General features: G+C 48.5%; 1 protein-coding gene across 1 annotated transcript in view; it reads right to left on the reverse strand.

Annotated features, from left to right (window-relative positions):
* The window catches only part of LOC139374400 (papilin a, proteoglycan-like sulfated glycoprotein), an 80994-nt gene extending 61799 nt beyond the window's left edge, over positions 1 to 19195 (reverse strand). The window contains exons 1-3 of the mRNA XM_071115449.1: positions 18999 to 19195; positions 14559 to 14621; positions 8508 to 8611 (exon numbers count right to left, since the gene is read on the reverse strand). Of these exons, the coding sequence (XP_070971550.1) occupies positions 8508 to 8611; positions 14559 to 14609 (155 nt within the window). The 5' untranslated portion in view covers positions 14610 to 14621; positions 18999 to 19195. The remainder of the gene's footprint in view (positions 1 to 8507; positions 8612 to 14558; positions 14622 to 18998) is intronic.
* Positions 19196 to 19820: the final 625 nt, after the last annotated feature.

Here is a 19820-nt window from a genome sequence, read left to right on the forward strand (position 1 = left end):
TAAATCAGCACTCACCTACTCAGATACTTTGTAGATACAGGCAGTGTTTAATCCCAGGCTTGTTATGCCTCAGGCTCAATACCAGACATGTTCCACCTTTCATGAGTTGATGAGTAAGAGGCTGAACCAGGAACATGTAAGGGTTGGGGAGTGTTCTCTCTCCGGGATCTAAAGCCTGAAGCTACGGTGTTATTCAGTTCATCCAGGCTCAGACTCTTCCTCCCCCTCCTCTTCCTCCTCCTCCGTTTCACACTGTGCTGTTTGAACAACATGGCAAAGGTAAATAGAATGATTGTCTCCCAATTAGCTCCCTGTTTCCTTTATAGTGCCCTACTGTTGACCAGAGTCCTTTACAGTGTAGTGCCCTACTGTTGACCAGAGTCCTTTACAGTATAGTGCCCTACTGTTGACCAGAGTCCTTTACAGTGTAGTGCCCTACTGTTGACCAGTCCTATACAGTATAGTGCCCTACTGTTGACCAGTCCTCTACAGTATAGTGCCCTACTGTTGACCAGAGTCCTAAGGGCCCTGTTCATAAGAAGGGCACTACATAAGGTAAATAGTGTCATTAGGGACGTAGACAAACAGTTCAAGTCAACAGCGTGATGGCCTGTAATAATGGAAAGTAAAGGGTGTGGCCTCTGACTAATGTTCCTGATGAGACACCAGACAGGAGCCGGGTAAGGCCGAGGTTGGGCTGGCGTCCCAGAGGTTCCCGCTGCTTGCCTCTCATGCATGGTTCACCCCGAGGGCAGGCTGTCTGACTGTGTAGGTGGAGCAGTGGCAACATGAATGATAAAGGTTTTAAACTGTTTAACCATCGCCATGGCGACAGGGCGTGGATGGACATAAAGGCACAATAGAGCTCTCTCTGTTTCTCTCTGTGTTTCTCTCTCTCTCTGTTTCTCTCTGTGTTTCTCTCTGTGTTTCTCTCTCTCTGTGTTTCTCTGTTTCTCTCGCTCTTTCTGTCTCTCTCTCTCTCTGTGTTTCTCTCTGTCTCTCTATCTCTCTCTCTGTTTTTCTCTCTGTCTCTCTCTGTCTCTCTCTGTCTCTCTGATTCTCTCTGTCTCTCTCTCTGTCTGTTTATCTCTCTCTCTGTCTGTCTATTTCTCTCTCTCTGTCTCTCTCTCCCTCTGTATCTCTCTCTGTCTCTCTGTCTCCCTCTCTGTCTCTCTCTCTCTGTCTCTCTCTCTCTCTGTCTCTCTCTCTCTGTTTATCTCTCTCTCTGTCTGTCTATTTATTTCTCTCTCTCTCTCTCTCTCCCTCTGTATCTCTCTCTCTCTCTCTCTCTCTCTCTCTCCCTCTGTATCTCTCTCTGTCTCTCGCTCTCTCTCTCCCTCTGTCTCTCTCTCTGTCTGTCTATTTCTCTCTCTCTCTCTGTTTATCTCTCTCTCTGTCTGTCTATTTATTTCTCTCTCTCTCTCTCTCTCCCTCTGTATCTCTCTCTCTCTCTCTCTCTCTCTCTCTCTCTCTCTCTCTGTCTGTCTATTTCTCTCTCTCTCTCTCTCTCTCTCTCTCTCTCTCTCTCTCTCTTCTTTCTTTATTTTACATGTGCTGAATCAAATACACTACATACAGAAACAAAACACTTCAAATGAATGGATTCAGCTATTTCAGACCCTCTGCTGACAGCCGTATAAAATCGAGCACACTGCCACGCAACGTCAACACAAGAACTGGGTTTCCAAACAGCACCATGAGCAGTGCCAAGCGTCGGCTGGAGTGGTGTAAAGCTATTGGACTCCGGAGCAGTGGAAACGCCTTCTCTGGAGTGATGATGAATCACGCTTCACCATCTAACGGTACAACGGATGAATCTGAGTTTGGCGGATGCCAGGAGAATGCTACCTGCCTCAATTCATAGTGCCAACTGTAAAGTTTGGTGGAGGAGGTCTGGGGCTGTTTTTCATGGTTCGGGCCCCTTAGTTCCAGTGAAGGGAAATTTTTACGCTAAAGCATACAACAACATTCTAGATGATTCTGTGCTTTCAACTTAGTGGCAACAGTTTGGGGAAGGTCCTTTCCTGTTTCAGCATCACAGTGCCCCCGTGCACAAAGCGAGGTCCATACAGAAATGTTTTGTTGAGATCGGTGTGGAAGAACTTGACTGGCCTGCACAGAGCCCTGATCTCAACCCCATCGAACATCATTGGGATGAATTGGAACGCCGACTGCGAGCCAGGCCTTAATCGCCCAACATCAGTGCCCGACCTCACTAATGCTCTTGTTGCTGAATGGAAGCAAGTCCTCAGAGCAATGTTCCAACATCTAGTGGAAAGCCTTCCCAGAAGAGTGGAGGCTGTTATAGCAGCAATGTTCCTACATCTAGTGGAAAGACTTCCCAGAAGAGTGGAGGCTGTTATAGCAGCAATGTTCCTACATCTAGTGAAAAGCCTTCCTAGAAGAGTGGAGGCAGTTATAGCAGCAATGCTCCAACATCTAGTGGAAAGCCTTCCCAGAAGAGTGGAGGCTGTCAGAGCAGCAAAGGGGGGACCAACTCCATATTAATGCCCGTGAATTTGGAATGAGATGTTGGACGAGTAGGTGTCCACATACTTTTGGTCATGTAGCGTCTGTGTTGTGATATTTCTATGTCTTTGTCGACAGACAATAATTTTGCTGTTCCAAAATGAATAATTCAAAATACAAGAACCTACATGTGAAATGAACCACGACATCAGTGAGCTGTGTTTCAGCACGTCTAGGTAGCTGTCTCTGTTTGTCTCAGCCCAGAACCCGCAGGCCCAGCCCTCAGACCAGAACCCGCAGGCCCAGCCCTCAGCCCAGAACCCGCAGGCCCAGCCCTCAGCCCAGAACCCGCAGGCCCAGCCCTCAGCCCAGAACCCGCAGGCCCAGCCCTCAGACCAGAACCCGCAGGCCCAGCCCTCAGACCAGAACCCGCAGGCCCAGCCCTCAGCCCAGAACCCACAGGCCCAGCCCTCAGCCCAGAACCCACAGGCCCAGCCCAGAACCCGCAGGCCCAGCCCTCAGCCCAGAACCCGCAGGCCCAGCCCTCAGACCAGAACCCGCAGGCCCAGCCCTCAGCCCAGAACCCGCAGGCCCAGCCCTCAGCCCAGAACCCGCAGGCCCAGCCCTCAGCCCAGAACCCGCAGGCCCAGCCCTCAGCCCAGAACCCGCAGGCCCAGCCCTCAGCCCAGAACCCGCAGGCCCAGCCCTCAGCCCAGAACCCGCAGGCCCAGCCCTCAGCCCAGAACCCGCAGGCCCAGCCCTCAGCCCAGAACCCGCAGGCCCAGCCCTCAGCCCAGAACCCGCAGGCCCAGCCCTCAGCCCAGAACCCGCAGGCCCAGCCCTCAGCCCAGAACCCACAGGCCCAGCCCTCAGCCCAGAACCCGCAGGCCCAGCCCTCAGACCAGAACCCGCAGGCCCAGCCCTCGGCCCAGAACCCGCAGGCCCAGCCCTCGGCCCAGAAACCGCAGGCCCAGCCCTCAGCCCAGAACCCGCAGGCCCAGCCCTCAGCCCAGAACCCGCAAGCCCAGCCCTCAGCCCAGAACCCGCAGGCCCAGCCCTCAGCCCAGAACCCGCAGGCCCAGCCCTCAGACCAGAACCCGCAGGCCCAGCCCTCAGCCCAGAACCCGCAGGCCCAGCCCTCAGCCCAGAACCCGCAGGCCCAGCCCTAAGCCCAGAACCCACAGGCCCAGCCCAGAACCCGCAGGCCCAGCCCTCAGCCCAGAACCCGCAGGCCCAGCCCTCAGACCAGAACCCGCAGGCCCAGCCCTCAGCCCAGAACCCGCAGGCCCAGCCCTCAGACCAGAACCCGCAGGCCCAGCCCTCAGCCCAGAACCCGCAGGCCCAGCCCTCAGCCCAGAACCCGCAGGCCCAGCCCTCAGCCCAGAACCCGCAGGCCCAGCCCTCAGCCCAGAACCCGCAGGCCCAGCCCTGTAAAAGCACTTTCAGCTTTGAGGTTGTTCCTTTAACACAACACTCATTCCTGACCCATCCATCCCTGCCATCACTCAGGTTACATCCCAAATGGCAATCTATTCCCTATGTAGTGCACTACTTTTGACTAGGGCCCATAGATACAGTGTCAAAAGTAATACAATATGTAGAGGATAGGGTTCCATTTGGGACTCACCCTGAATCTGAATAGGGTTCCATTTGGGACTTAGACTCAATCTGAATAGGGTTCCATTTGGGACTCACCCTGAATCTGAATAGGGTTCCATTTGGGACTCACACCGAATCTGAATAGGGTTCCATTTGGGACTCACCCTGAATCTGAATAGGGTTAAATTTGGGACTCACACTGAATCTGAATAGGGTTCCATTTGGGACTTATACTCAATCTGAATAGGGTTCCATTTGGGACTCATACTCAATCTGAATAGGGTTCCATTTGGGACTCATTCTCAATCTGAATAGGGTTGCATTTGGGACTCACAACAATCAGGCAGAGAGCTGCTGACTAATGACGGCTTGCAATCCCATCATGAACAGTTAGTTTATCTCTGTCTTTTGGGCAGCACAGATCACAGCTGAAAGAGGGATTAAGGATAAAGTCCCTCATTTACAACCAAGCACCTCGGGAAGGGTTTGTGTTGTTGTGACCTCAATGACCCCTTGAGGATGCAGCTCCTCATCCAATTGGTTGAAGTCTTTTTGGGGGGGGAAGCACATACTGTACTTCAGTTTCGCCTCTCTTCATACGGTACACTGAGATCACATTACAACGAGGAGCAAGAAGGAACATGCAGGCTGGATTCCAGCTCTATGATTTATGGATACAACTCTGAGATAGATACGATGTACCAAGCTGGCAGGACAGGCTGGATATGACCTCTGTCTCTATCCCTCTTCTCTATCCTTCCTCTTTCTTTTTATTTATTTATTAATGTTACCTTCATTTAACTAGGCAAGTCAGTTAAGAACATATTCTTATTTTCAATGACAGCCTACCGGGGAACAGTGGGTTAACTGCCTGTTCAGGGGCAGAACGACAGAACGACCTTGTCAGCTCGGGGATTCGATCTTGCAACCTTTCGGTTACTAGTCCAACGCTCTAACCACTAGCCTACCTGCCGCCTTATATCTCTATCCCTCCTCTCTATCCCTCCTCTCTATCCCTCCCTCTCTATCCCTCCTCTCTATCCCTCCTCTCTCTATCCCTCCTCTCTCTATCCCTCCTCTCTATCCCTCCTCTCTCTATCCCTCCTCTCTCTATCCCTCCTCTCTATCCCTCTCTCTATCCCTCTCTCTATCCCTCCTCTCTATCCCTCCTCTCTATCCCTCCTCTCTATCCCTCCTCTCTCTATCCCTCCTCTCTATCCCTCCTCTCTATCCCTCCTCTCTCTATCCCTCCTCTCTATCCCTCCTCTCTCTATCCCTCCTCTCTATCCCTCCTCTCTCTATCCCTCCTCTCTATCCCTCCTCTCTATCCCTCCTCTCTCTATCCCTCCTCTCTCTATCCCTCCTCTCTAACCCTCCTCTCTATCCCTCCTCTCTCTATCCCTCCTCTCTATCCCTCCCCTCTATCCCTCCTCTCTCTATCCCTCCTCTCTCTATCCTTCCTCTCTATCCCTCCTCTCTCTATCCCTCCTTTCTATCCCTCCTCTCTCTCTAACCAGCTTACTCACATAATCATATGGGTTATAGACCATCATAGTCATCGTCAACACTCCATCACAACAAGCCACAACCACGTGAGAACACAAGACAACACCCAACTTAAAATATAGAGATCCTATTCAAAGTTAAAGTGCCACTCCCTACAATCTTGCCTGGACACAGTACAATCATAACCACATCCATAACTCCTGGGTGTTGTATATAACCTGATATCATCATAACCACATCCATAACTCCTGGGTGTTCTATATAACCTGATATCATCATAACCACATCCATAACTCCTGGGTGTTCTATATAACCTGATATCATCATAACCACATCCATAACTCCTGGGTGTTCTATATAACCTGATATCATCATAACCACATCCATAACTCCAGGGTGTTTTATATAACCTGATATCATCATAACCACATCCATAACTCCTGGGTGTTCTATATAACCTGATATCATCATAACCACATCCATAACTCCTGGGTGTTCTATATAACCTGATATCATCATAACCACATCCATAACTCCTGGGTGTTCTATATAACCTGATATCATCATAACCACATCCATAACTCCTGGGTGTTGTATATAACCTGATATCATCATAACCACATCCATAACTACTGGGTGTTCTATATAACCTGATATCATCACAACCACATCCATAACTCCTGGGTGTTCTATATAACCTGATATCATCATAACCACATCCATAACTCCTGGGTGTTCTATATAACCTGATATCATCATAACCACATCCATAACTTCTGGGTGTTCTATATAACCTGATATCATCATAACCACATCCATAACTCCTGGGTGTTCTATATAACCTGATATCATCATAACCACATCCATAACTCCAGGGTGTTTTATATAACCTGATATCATCATAACCACATCCATAACTACTGGGTGTTCTATATAACCTGATATCATCATAACCACATCAATAACTCCTGGATGTTTTATATAACCTGATATCATCATAACCACATCCATAACTCCTGGGTGTTCTATATAACCTGATATCATCATAACCACATCCATAACTCCTGGGTGTTCTATATAACCTGATATCATCATAACCACATCCATAACTCCTGGGTGTTCTATATAACCTGATACCATCATAACCACATCCATAACTCCAGGGTGTTTTATAGAACCATATAGAACCAAGAAATTTGATCATATTACTCCAGTGCTAGCCTCCCTACACTGGCTTCCTGTCAAGGCAAGGGCTGATTTCAAGGTTTTACTGCTAACCTACAAAGCATTACATGGGCATGCTCCTACCTATCTCTGTGATTTTGTCCTGCCGTACATACCTACACGTACGCTACGGTCACAAGACGCAGGCCTCCTAATTGTCCCTAGAATTTCTAAGCAAACAGCTGGAGGAAGGGGTTTCTCCTATAGAGCTCCATTATTATGGAACGGTCTGCCTACCGATGTGAGAGACGCAGACTTGGTCTCAACCTTTAAGTCTTTACTGAAGACTCATCTCTTCAGTACGTCATATGATTGAGTGTAGTCTGGCCCAGGAGTGTGAAGGTTAACGGAAAGGCTCTGGAGAAACGAACCGCCCTTGCTGTCTCTGCCTGGCCGGTTCCCCTCTCTCCACTGGGATTCTCTGCCTCTAACCCTATTACAGGGGCTGAGTCACTGGCTTATTGGTGCTCTTCTATGCCGTCCCTAGGAGGGGTGCGTCACTTGTGTGGGTTGAGTCACTGATGTGATCTTCCTGTCTGGGTTGGCACCCCCCCTTGGGTTGTGCCGTGGCGGAGATCTTTGTGGGCTATACTCGGCCTGGTCTCAGGATGGTAAGTTGGTGGTTGAAGATATCCCTCTAGTGGTGTGGGGGCTGTGCTTTGGCAAAGTGGGTGGGGTTATATCCTTCCTGTTTGGCCCTGTCCGGGGGTATCATCGGATGGGGCCACAGTGTCTCCTGACCCCTCCTGTCTCAGCCTCCAGTATTTATGCCGCAGTGGTTTGTGTCAGGGGGCTAGGGTCAGTTTGTTATATCTGGAGTACTTCTCCTGTCTTATCCGGTGTCCTGTGTGAATTTAAGTACGCTCTCTCTAATTCTCTCTTTCTCTCTTTCTTTCTATTTCTTGGAGGACCTGAGCCCTAGGACCATGGCTCAGGACTACCTGGCATGATGATGACTCCTTGCTGTCCCCAGTCCACCTGGCCGTGCTGCTGCTCCAGTTTCAACTGTTCTGCCTGTGGCTATGGAATCCTGACCTGTTCACCGGACTTGCTACCTGTCCCAGACCTGCTGTTTTCAACTCTCTAGAGACAGCAGGAGTGGTAGAGATCTTAATGACCGGCTATGAAAAGCCAACTGACATTTACTCCTGAGGTGCTGACTTAATGCCTCCTCGACAACTACTGTGATGATTATTATATATAACCTGATATCATCATAACCACATCCATAACTCCTGGGTGTTGTACATAACCTGATATCATCATAACCACATCCATAACTACTGGGTGTTCTATATAACCTGATATCATCATAACCACATCCATAACTCCTGGGTGTTCTATATAACCTGATATCATCATAACCACATCCATAACTCCAGGGTGTTCTATATAACCTGATATCATCATAACCACATCCATAACTCCTGGGTGTTGTACATAACCTGATATCATCATAACCACATCCATAACTCCTGGGTGCTGTATATAACCTGATACCATCATAACCACATCCATAACTCCAGGGTGTTCTATATAACATTGGCAATCTCACTATGTGACTTTCTGTCAAGCTAAACATTTTGGTCCTTGTAAAACACAGCTAAGCTCTGTTGGAAAGACTAACAAAATGTAAAAAAATAAAAAACTAGTGAAAGAGTAGAGTCCAAGAAAGAAAGAAAGAAAGAAAGAAAGAACCAATCTCTTACCTCTGGGTAACACATCTCCTGGTTCTCATGGTAACCCCACTGCCACAGCTCCTGCTACATTCTCCATAGGGACTCCATTCCTCCCAGTAGTCCCCACTAGGCAGCTGGACATTTAAAACAACACATAGTGGTCAGAGTCTCAAAAAGTACCCTATTCCCTATATAGTTCACTACTTCAAATGGTACCTTATTCCCTATATAGTCCACTACTTTAAATGGTACCCTATTCCCTATATAGTTCACTACTTCAAAAGGTACCCTATTCCCTATATAGTCCACTACTTTAAATGGTACCCTATTCCATATATAGTTCACTACTTCAAAAGGTACCCTATTCCCTATATAGTTCACTACTTTAAATGGTACCCTATTCCCTATATAGTGCACTACTTTTGGCAAGAAGCCATAGGGCCCTATAGGACTAGGTTGCCACGTGCCGGACTCTGGTGTAGTGGTAAAAGCTTCTGACTCCAGACCCATACACCCCCCCCCCCCCCCTGTCACCTACCTCACCACTATCCTGTCATCTACCTCACCACTATCCTGTCATCTACCTCACCACTATCCTGTCATCTACCTCACCACTATCCTGTCATCTATCTCACCACTATCCTGTCATCTACCTCACCACTATCCTGTCATCTACGTCACCACTATCCTGTCACCACTATCCTGTCATCTACCTCACCACTATCCTGTCATCTACCTAACCACTATCCTGTCATCTACCTAACCACTATCCTGTCACCACTATCCTGTCATCACTATCCTGTCAGCTACCTCACCACTAACCTGTCATCTACCTCACCACTATCCTGTCATCTACCTCACCACTATCCTGTCACCACTATCCTGTCATCTACCTCACCACTATCCTGTCACCACTGTCCTGTCACCACTATCCTGTCACCACTATCCTGTCACCACTAACCTATCACCACTATCCTGCCACCACTGTCCTGCCACCACTGTCCTGTCACCACTGTCCTGCCACCACTGTCCTGTCACCACTGTCCTGTCACCACTATCCTGCCACCACTGTCCTGTCACCACTGTCTTGTCACTACTGTCCTGCCACCACTGTCCTCTCACCACTGTCCTGTCACCACTGTCCTGCCACCACTATCCTGTCACCACTGTCCTGTCACCACTATCCTGTCACCACTGTCCTGTCACCACTATCCTGCCACCACTGTCCTGTCACCACTGTCCTGTCACTACTGTCCTGCCACCACTGTCCTCTCACCACTATCCTGTCACCACTGTCCTGCCAGCACTATCCTGTCACCACTGTCCTGTCACCACTATCCTGTCACCACTGTCCTGTCACCACTATCCTGTCACCACTATCCTGTCACCACTGTCCTGCCACCACTGTCCTGTCACCACTATCCTGTCACCACTGTCCTGTCACCACTGTCCTGCCACCACTGTCCTGTCACCACTGTCCTGTCACCACTATCCTGCCACCACTGTCCTGTCACCACTGTCCTGTCACTACTGTCCTGTCACCACTGTCCTGTCACCACTATCCTGTCACCACTGTCCTGCCACCACTGTCCTGTCACCACTATCCTGTCACCACTGTCCTGTCACCACTGTCCTGCCACCACTGTCCTGTCACCACTGTCCTGTCACCACTATCCTGCCACCACTGTCCTGTCACCACTGTCCTGTCACTACTGTCCTGCCACCACTGTCCTCTCACCACTGTCCTGTCACCACTGTCCTGCCACCACTATCCTGTCACCACTGTCCTGTCACCACTATCCTGTCACCACTGTCCTGTCACCACTGTCCTGTCACCACTATCCTGTCACCACTGTCCTGCCACCACTATCCTGTCACCACTGTCCTGTCACCACTATCCTGTCACCACTGTCCTGTCACCACTGTCCTGTCACCACTATCCTGTCACCACTGTCCTGCCACCACTGTCCTGTCACCACTATCCTGCCACCACAGTCCTGCCACCACTGTCCTGCCACCACTGTCCTGGCACCACTGTCCTGTCACCACTGTCCTGCCACCACAGTCCTGTCACCACTGTCCTGCCACCACTGTCCTGCCACCACTGTCCTGTCACCACTGTCCTGTCACCACTATCCTGCCACCACTGTCCTGTCACCACTATCCTGCCACCACTGTCCTGTCACCACTGTCCTGTCACTACTGTCCTGCCACCACTGTCCTCTCACCACTATCCTGTCACCACTGTCCTGCCAGCACTATCCTGTCACCACTGTCCTGTCACCACTATCCTGTCACCACTGTCCTGTCACCACTATCCTGTCACCACTATCCTGTCACCACTGTCCTGCCACCACTGTCCTGTCACCACTATCCTGTCACCACTGTCCTGTCACCACTGTCCTGCCACCACTGTCCTGTCACCACTGTCCTGTCACCACTATCCTGCCACCACTGTCCTGTCACCACTGTCCTGTCACTACTGTCCTGTCACCACTGTCCTGTCACCACTATCCTGTCACCACTGTCCTGCCACCACTGTCCTGTCACCACTATCCTGTCACCACTGTCCTGTCACCACTGTCCTGCCACCACTGTCCTGTCACCACTGTCCTGTCACCACTATCCTGCCACCACTGTCCTGTCACCACTGTCCTGTCACTACTGTCCTGCCACCACTGTCCTCTCACCACTGTCCTGTCACCACTGTCCTGCCACCACTATCCTGTCACCACTGTCCTGTCACCACTATCCTGTCACCACTGTCCTGTCACCACTGTCCTGCCACCACTGTCCTGTCACCACTGTCCTGTCACCACTATCCTGCCACCACTGTCCTGTCACCACTGTCCTGTCACTACTGTCCTGCCACCACTGTCCTCTCACCACTGTCCTGTCACCACTGTCCTGCCACCACTATCCTGTCACCACTGTCCTGTCACCACTATCCTGTCACCACTGTCCTGTCACCACTGTCCTGTCACCACTATCCTGTCACCACTGTCCTGCCACCACTATCCTGTCACCACTGTCCTGTCACCACTATCCTGTCACCACTGTCCTGTCACCACTGTCCTGTCACCACTATCCTGTCACCACTGTCCTGCCACCACTGTCCTGTCACCACTATCCTGCCACCACAGTCCTGCCACCACTGTCCTGCCACCACTGTCCTGGCACCACTGTCCTGTCACCACTGTCCTGCCACCACAGTCCTGTCACCACTGTCCTGCCACCACTGTCCTGCCACCACTGTCCTGTCACCACTGTCCTGTCACCACTATCCTGCCACCACTGTCCTGTCACCACTATCCTGCCACCACTGTCCTGTCACCACTGTCCTGTCACTACTGTCCTGCCACCACTGTCCTCTCACCACTATCCTGTCACCACTGTCCTGCCAGCACTATCCTGTCACCACTGTCCTGTCACCACTATCCTGTCACCACTGTCCTGTCACCACTATCCTGTCACCACTATCCTGTCACCACTGTCCTGCCACCACTGTCCTGTCACCACTATCCTGTCACCACTGTCCTGTCACCACTGTCCTGCCACCACTGTCCTGTCACCACTGTCCTGTCACCACTATCCTGCCACCACTGTCCTGTCACCACTGTCCTGTCACTACTGTCCTGTCACCACTGTCCTGTCACCACTATCCTGTCACCACTGTCCTGCCACCACTGTCCTGTCACCACTATCCTGTCACCACTGTCCTGTCACCACTGTCCTGCCACCACTGTCCTGTCACCACTGTCCTGTCACCACTATCCTGCCACCACTGTCCTGTCACCACTGTCCTGTCACTACTGTCCTGCCACCACTGTCCTCTCACCACTGTCCTGTCACCACTGTCCTGCCACCACTATCCTGTCACCACTGTCCTGTCACCACTATCCTGTCACCACTGTCCTGTCACCACTGTCCTGTCACCACTATCCTGTCACCACTGTCCTGCCACCACTATCCTGTCACCACTGTCCTGTCACCACTATCCTGTCACCACTGTCCTGTCACCACTATCCTGTCACCACTATCCTGTCACCACTGTCCTGCCACCACTGTCCTGTCACCACTATCCTGCCACCACAGTCCTGCCACCACTGTCCTGCCACCACTGTCCTGGCACCACTGTCCTGTCACCACTGTCCAGCCACCACAGTCCTGTCACCACTGTCCTGCCACCACTGTCCTGCCACCACTGTCCTGTCACCACTGTCCTGTCACCACTATCCTGCCACCACTGTCCTGCCACCACTGTCCTGCCACCACTGTCCTGTCACCACTGTCCTGTCACCACTGTCCTGTCACCACTATCCTGTCACCACTGTCCTGCCACCACTATCCTGTCACCACTGTCCTGTCACCACTATCCTGTCACCACTGTCCTGTCACCACTGTCCTGCCACCACAGTCCTGTCACCACTGTCCTGCCACCACTGTCCTGCCACCACTGTCCTGTCACCACTGTCCTGTCACCACTATCCTGCCACCACTGTCCTGCCACCACTGTCCTGCCACCACTGTCCTGTCACCACTGTCCTGTCACCACTGTCCTGTCACCCCTGTCCTGCCACCACTGTCCTGTCACCTATAATAATACATGTTTAGCAGACATCCTAAGTATTGTACAGCTAGTGTCTACATGTTTACTGTGTGGTCTCTGTGGGGACCTATATAACACAGTACTGTAACACATACACTACATGGCCAAAAGTATGTGGACACCTGCTCGTCCAACATCTCATTCCAAAATCATGGGCATTAATATGGAGACGGTCCCTCCTTTGCTGCTATAACAGCCTCCACTCTTCTAGGAAGGCTTTCTACTAGTTGTTGGAACATTGCTGCTATAACAGCCTCCACTCTTCTAGGAAGGCTTTCCACTAGATGTTGGAACATTGCTGTGGGGGACTTGCTTCCATTCAGCCACAAGAGCATTAGTGAGGTCGGGGACTGATGTTGGGCGATTAGGGCCTGGCTCGCAGTCGGCGTTCCAATTCATCCCAAATGTGTTCGATGGAGTTGAGGTCAAGGTTCTGTGCAAGCCAGTCCAGTTTTCCACACCAATTTCGACAAACCATTGACCTCGCTTTCTGCAAGGGGGCATTGTCATGCTGAAACATAAAAGGACCTTCCCCAAACTGTTGCCACAAAGTTGGAAGCACAGAATTGTCTATTTCCCTTCACTGGAACTAAGGAGCCCGAACCATGAAAAACAGCCCCAGACCATTATTCCTCCTCTGCCAAACTTTACAGTTGGCACTATGCATTAGGGCAAGTAGCATTCTCCTGGCATCTGCCAAACCCAGATAAGTCCGTAGGACTGCCAGATGGTGAAGTGTGATTCATCACTCCAGAGAACTGCTCCAGAGTCCAATGGCGGCGAGCTTTACACCACTCCAGCTGATGCTTGGAATTACACATGGTGAGCTGAGGCTTGTGTGCGGCTGCTCGGCCATGGAAACCCATTACATGAAGCTCCTGATGAACAGTTATTGTGCTGACGTTGCTTCCAGAGGCAGTTTGGAACTCAGTAGTGAGTGTTGCAACCGAGGACAGACGATTTCTACACCCTAAGTGTTTCAGCACTCGGCGGTCCCGTTCTGTGAGCGTGTGTGGCCTACCACTTCACGGCTGAGCCGTTGTTGCGCCTAGACGTTTCCACTTCACAATAACAGCACTTACACTTGACCGGGGGCAGTCCCAGCAGGGGTGGCTGGTGAAGCAGGGGAGGCTGGTGAAGCAGGGGTGGCTGGTGAGCCCCAGCAGGGCAGAAATTTGACATACTGTCTTGATAGAAAGGTGACATCCTATGACAGTACCACGTTGAAAGTCACTGAGCTCTTCAGTATGGGGCCATTCTACTGCTACTGTTTGTCTATGGAGATTGCATGGCGGTGTGCTCGATTTTATAAACCTGTCAGCAACGGGTGTCCACATACTTTTGATAATGTAGTGTAGGTTGGATGTGTTACCTGTACCAGACTGCTTTTTCCCCCACGTAACAATTTGTCTTCACTGAATACAATAACAAAGTAATGCAACACTATTCATATGGACATCATGTCTGCTTACCAGGAGAGCTGGCGCCAAGAACAGCTGCACAGCAACCAGACACCGCAGCATCTTCCTCTTTCACTGATGGGGACGACAAAACCAGTTAGTTAGTCTGATAAAGGCGATTATAATAACTATGTTTACTTACATTTACAAAATGTGAGAGCAATGATTAATAAATGGTGGGAAGATGGTTTTGTAAAATGCCTTCATAAATGGTTTATTACCGAACGTTATGATAAAAATGTTAGCTTCTAGTAGTTCTACAATCATTATTATAAAGTGATTTTCAAATCCTATGTGTCATGTGAGATGTTTAATGGTGTTATTAAAAAAAAATCACAAAACAGAAATAATTATTATTCATTTGTCTACGTTTTTTTTTTTCTCCAACATTCTGAGAACGGAGGAGTTCTGTTCTGAGAACGGAGGTGTTCTGTTCTTAACGGAGGTGTTCTGTTCTGAGAACGGAGGTGTTCTGTTCTGAGAACGGAGGTGTTCTGTTCTGAGAACGGAGGAGTTCTGTTCTTAACGGAGGTGTTCTGTTCTGAGAACAGAGGTGTTCTGTTCTGAGAACGGAGGTGTTCTGTTCTGAGAACGGAGGAGTTCTGTTCTTAACGGAGGTGTTCTGTTCTGAGAACAGAGGTGTTCTGTTCTGAGAACGGAGGAGTTCTGTTCTGAGAACGGAGGTGTTCTGTTCTTAACGGAGGTGTTCTGTTCTGAGAACGGAGGTGTTCTGTTCTTAACGGAGGTGTTCTGTTCTGAGAACAGAGGTGTTCTGTTCTTAATGGAGGTGTTCTGTTCTGAGAACAGAGGTGTTCTGTTCTTAACGGAGGTGTTCTGTTCTGAGAACGGAGGTGTTCTGTTCTGAGAACGGAGGAGTTCTGTTCTGAGAACGGAGGTGTTCTGTTCTTAACGGAGGTGTTCTGTTCTGAGAACGGAGGTGTTCTGTTCTTAACGGAAGTGTTCTGTTCTGAGAACAGAGGTGTTCTGTTCTTAATGGAGGTGTTCTGTTCTGAGAACGGAGGTGTTCTGTTCTTAACGGAGGTGTTCTGTTCTGAGAACGGAGGTGTTCTGTTCTTAACGGAGGTGTTCTGTTCTGAGAACGGAGGTGTTCTGTTCTGAGAACGGAGGTGTTCTGTTCTGAGAACGGAGGAGTTCTGTTCTTAACGGAGGTGTTCTGTTCTGAGAACAGAGGTGTTCTGTTCTGAGAACGGAGGAGTTCTGTTCTGAGAACGGAGGTGTTCTGTTCTTAACGGAGGTGTTCTGTTCTGAGAACGGAGGTGTTCTGTTCTTAACGGAGGTGTTCTGTTCTGAGAACAGAGGTGTTCTGTTCTTAATGGAGGTGTTCTGTTCTGAGAACAGAGGTGTTCTGTTCTTAACGGAGGTGTTCTGTTCTGAGAACGGAGGTGTTCTGTTCTGAGAACGGAGGAGTTCTGTTCTGAGAACGGAGGTGTTCTGTTCTTAACGGAGGTGTTCTGTTCTGAGAACGGAGGTGTTCTGTTCTTAACGGAAGTGTTCTGTTCTGAGAACAGAGGTGTTCTGTTCTTAATGGAGGTGTTCTGTTCTGAGAACGGAGGTGTTCTGTTCTTAACGGAGGTGTTCTGTTCTGAGAACGGAGGTGTTCTGTTCTTAACGGAGGTGTTCTGTTCTGAGAACAGAGGTGTTCTGTTCTTAATGGAGGTGTTCTGTTCTGAGAACAGAGGTGTTCTGTTCTTAACGGAGGTGTTCTGTTCTGAGAACGGAGGTGTTCTGTTCTGAGAACGGAGGAGTTCTGTTCTGAGAACGGAGGTGTTCTGTTCTTAACGGAGGTGTTCTGTTCTGAGAACGGAGGTGTTCTGTTCTTAACGGAAGTGTTCTGTTCTGAGAACAGAGGTGTTCTGTTCTTAACGGAGGTGTTCTGTTCTGAGAACAGAGGTCTTCTGTTCTGAGAACAGAGGTGTTCTGTTCTTAACGGAGGTGTTCTGTTCTGAGAACGGAGGTGTTCTGTTCTTAACGGAGGTGTTCTGTTCTGAGAACGGTGGTGTTCTGTTCTTAACGGAGGTGTTCTGTTCTGAGAACGGAGGTGTTCTGTTCTGAGAACGGAGGTGTTCTGTTCTGAGAACGGAGGTGTTCTGTTCTGAGAACAGAGGTGTTCTGTTCTGAGAACGGAGGTGTTCTGTTCTTAACGGAGGTGTTCTGTTCTGAAAACGGAGGTGTTCTGTTCTGAGAACGGAGGAGTTCTGTTCTGAGAACGGAGGTGTTATGTTCTGAGAACAGAGGTGTTCTGTTCTGAGAACGGAGGTGTTCTGTTCTTAACAGAGGTGTTCTGTTCTGAGAACGGAGGTGTTCTGTTCTTAACGGAGGTGTTCTGTTCTGAGAACGGAGGTGTTCTGTTCTGAGAACGGAGGTGTTCTGTTCTGAACGGAGGTGTTCTGTTCTAAACGGAGGTGTTCTGTTCTTAACAGAGGTGTTCTGTTCTGAGAATGGAGGTGTTCTGTTCTGAGAACGGAGGTGTTCTGTTCTAAACGGAGGTGTTCTGTTCTTAACAGAGGTGTTCTGTTCTGAGAACGGAGGTGTTCTGTTCTGAGAACAGAGGTGTTCTGTTCTGAGAACGGAGGTGTTCTGTTCTGAGAACGGAGGTGTTCTGTTCTGAGAACATAGGAGAATGTTTTACTATGGTTCCCTGAACGAGGGGGGGGCAAGGCAGCCCAGCGGGCAGTGGACACTCTGGTCTGGACTGATCTGACTGTCCGTAATTGCACTCACTTGAAGGTTGTTAATGGAGTCAGTGGCTCTATGAGCCTATTGTCCTCAACTTATTACCGGAACTGTCAGAGTTAGGGGGTCAGGACAGAGCCCCAGTCACAGGATTCAACTCTCACTAACACCGTCAATAGACTGGTCAGCAAAAAAAACTCTTTGCACTCAAGAGTCTCATTCCTTGACCACATGTACAAACACACAAACACACATGCACACACACCTACTGAATACACAAACAAACACACGTGCACGCACACAAACACACGTGCACACACACCTACTGAATACACAAACAAACACACGTGCACGCACACAAACACACGTGCACACACTGTATAATACACCGAGCACACATTGTGAAGGAATGGCCCATCAATAAAGTTATGCATATTTTAATAATAACTTATTTATTCAATGTTGTGATAACAGAATAAAGCAAGTAACGTTAATGTGTTTTTGTGTGTATTCTCAACACGTAACTATTCATTTCATAGAAAATAGTAGAATAGAATAACAGGGAATCATTTGGAGTGAAATAAAGTGACTCCCATAGTCTCACAACCTCAAACCCTGTTAGGGGAAAAAAACAGCAATAGGTAACCTCGGTCTATCCTGAGTTGGCGGAGCGCCTTGACGGTAGACGGGGTTCATGGAAGGTGACAAAAGAGGATGTCCCTCAGTGGTGGAAAAAGTACTCAATCGTCATACCTGAGTAAAAGTAAAGATATCCTTAATAGAAAATGACTCAAGTAAAAGTGGAAAGTCACCCAGTAAAATACTACTTGAGTAAAAAGTCAAAAAGTATTTGGTTTTTACATGTACTTAAGTCTCAAAAATAAAAGCATAAATAATTTAAAATTCCTTATAATTAAGCGAACCAGATGCCAGGACTTTCTTGTTTTTATTGTATTTACAGAAAGTCAGTGGCTCCAACACTCAGACATTCATTCACAAATAAAGTATTTGTGTCCATTATTTTCTTTAAGGAGTAAAGTAGTGGAGTAAAAGTAGATAGTAAAGTACAGATACCCCCCAAAAACTACTTAAGTAGTACTTTAAATTATTTTTTTTTACTGAAGTACTTTACACCACTTGTGTCACTAGCCTACAACTCCATGTGACATCACAGGCTGATCAGGACCCACTGGGAACAGACGTTTGCTTTTTAGTTGTCAACTAATATCAATTCCAAGTTGATTTAAAAAATATATATATTATTCACCATGTCATGAGATTCAGGTTAAAAGTTGTGTGGGAAAAAAAGACTAAATGTCCTTATGTCGATGACTTTTTGCTAATCTAATCAGTTTTACACGTTGATTCAACGTAATCACATTGATCTTTTGTTGAAATTACTTGGGGGGGGGGAAAACGTTTATTTAATACGTGTTTTTTCCCCAGTGGAGATGCGTTATATTCTCCAACCGGAGAGGGTACGCTCTGTTCTGCTCTGCAAAACATTAAGACTATGTTGAGAAAAAAAATGTTGAATGACTTTGGCTGAACTGAATGTAGTATACGTTAATTAAAAGTAGCAATTAATAGTATATTAGTAGCTGGTAGCCTGCCTACAAATCAGAAATATGTGAAAAGTAACTCCTGTAAACGCCTAATATTGTGCGCAAGAATGTTGCCTTTCCAGAAATGTCCCACGAAACTATTCTTACTAAAGTCAAAATGGCAGAAATCCTAATAAAAGTTGTCAGAACTTACCCTTTGAGCGTTTCTGCGTCCCTTCAACTATCCAAAATAGCTGATGAATCCGTGCTGCGCGGTTTCACTGTGTTGTAGTACCTCCGCAGCTGCGGTTCTAATATTACCTGCTGGCTTCGTCTCTCTACCGGGGAGGGTTTTAGTTATTAACCCCGCTGCCCAACTCCTGTTCTGATGAGGTTATCAAGCTGCAAGACCCTTTTCCTTTCCCTTTCCAGTTGAAATTGAAAAGAGGAGAAAGAGTCCAGTCGGTGTTAAAACCTCTGTGTGCGTCACTCGGGCTAACCCCGTCGTGCCCGGGATCTGCGCGCTGGTGATTACAGTGTGTCAATGTACAGAACTCAACCGGGGAGAAATATTGCGAGGCTATCATTTCAGATTGTAAAAATAACTGTTAATTAACGTTTGTAGATTTTAAGATCCTTCTTCTCAGAATGAATGTGCAGGACACACTTTTAATGAGTAATTCTCGTTTTTACAAACCAGTGGCCCTCTAATCTTGGTTACCTCAGAACACAATTTATTTCGCGAAAGTTTGTCATTTCCTGTTCATGAGAATCTGTCCACGAGAGATTAGTGGCTCACACCCGGTACTGTTATTATAGCATTACGGTATGGGCTATTTGAGTTGAGCGGAGTCAGATTATTATAGTGTAATAATGTGTTATGATGTTTAATAACAGCTTCGTTAATACCAGGGTTTAACAATTATATATATATATGAATAGGTTTATAATAAGGTGACCACACGTCCCGGATTGATGAGAGCTGGCGACGAATCAGTTGGACGGACCTTTTGATTTTACGTTTCCTCAAGGTATC

The sequence above is a fragment of the Oncorhynchus clarkii genome, chromosome 19 (genome assembly GCF_045791955.1).
Source record: "Oncorhynchus clarkii lewisi isolate Uvic-CL-2024 chromosome 19, UVic_Ocla_1.0, whole genome shotgun sequence".
Taxonomy (NCBI): Eukaryota; Metazoa; Chordata; class Actinopteri; order Salmoniformes; family Salmonidae; genus Oncorhynchus; species Oncorhynchus clarkii.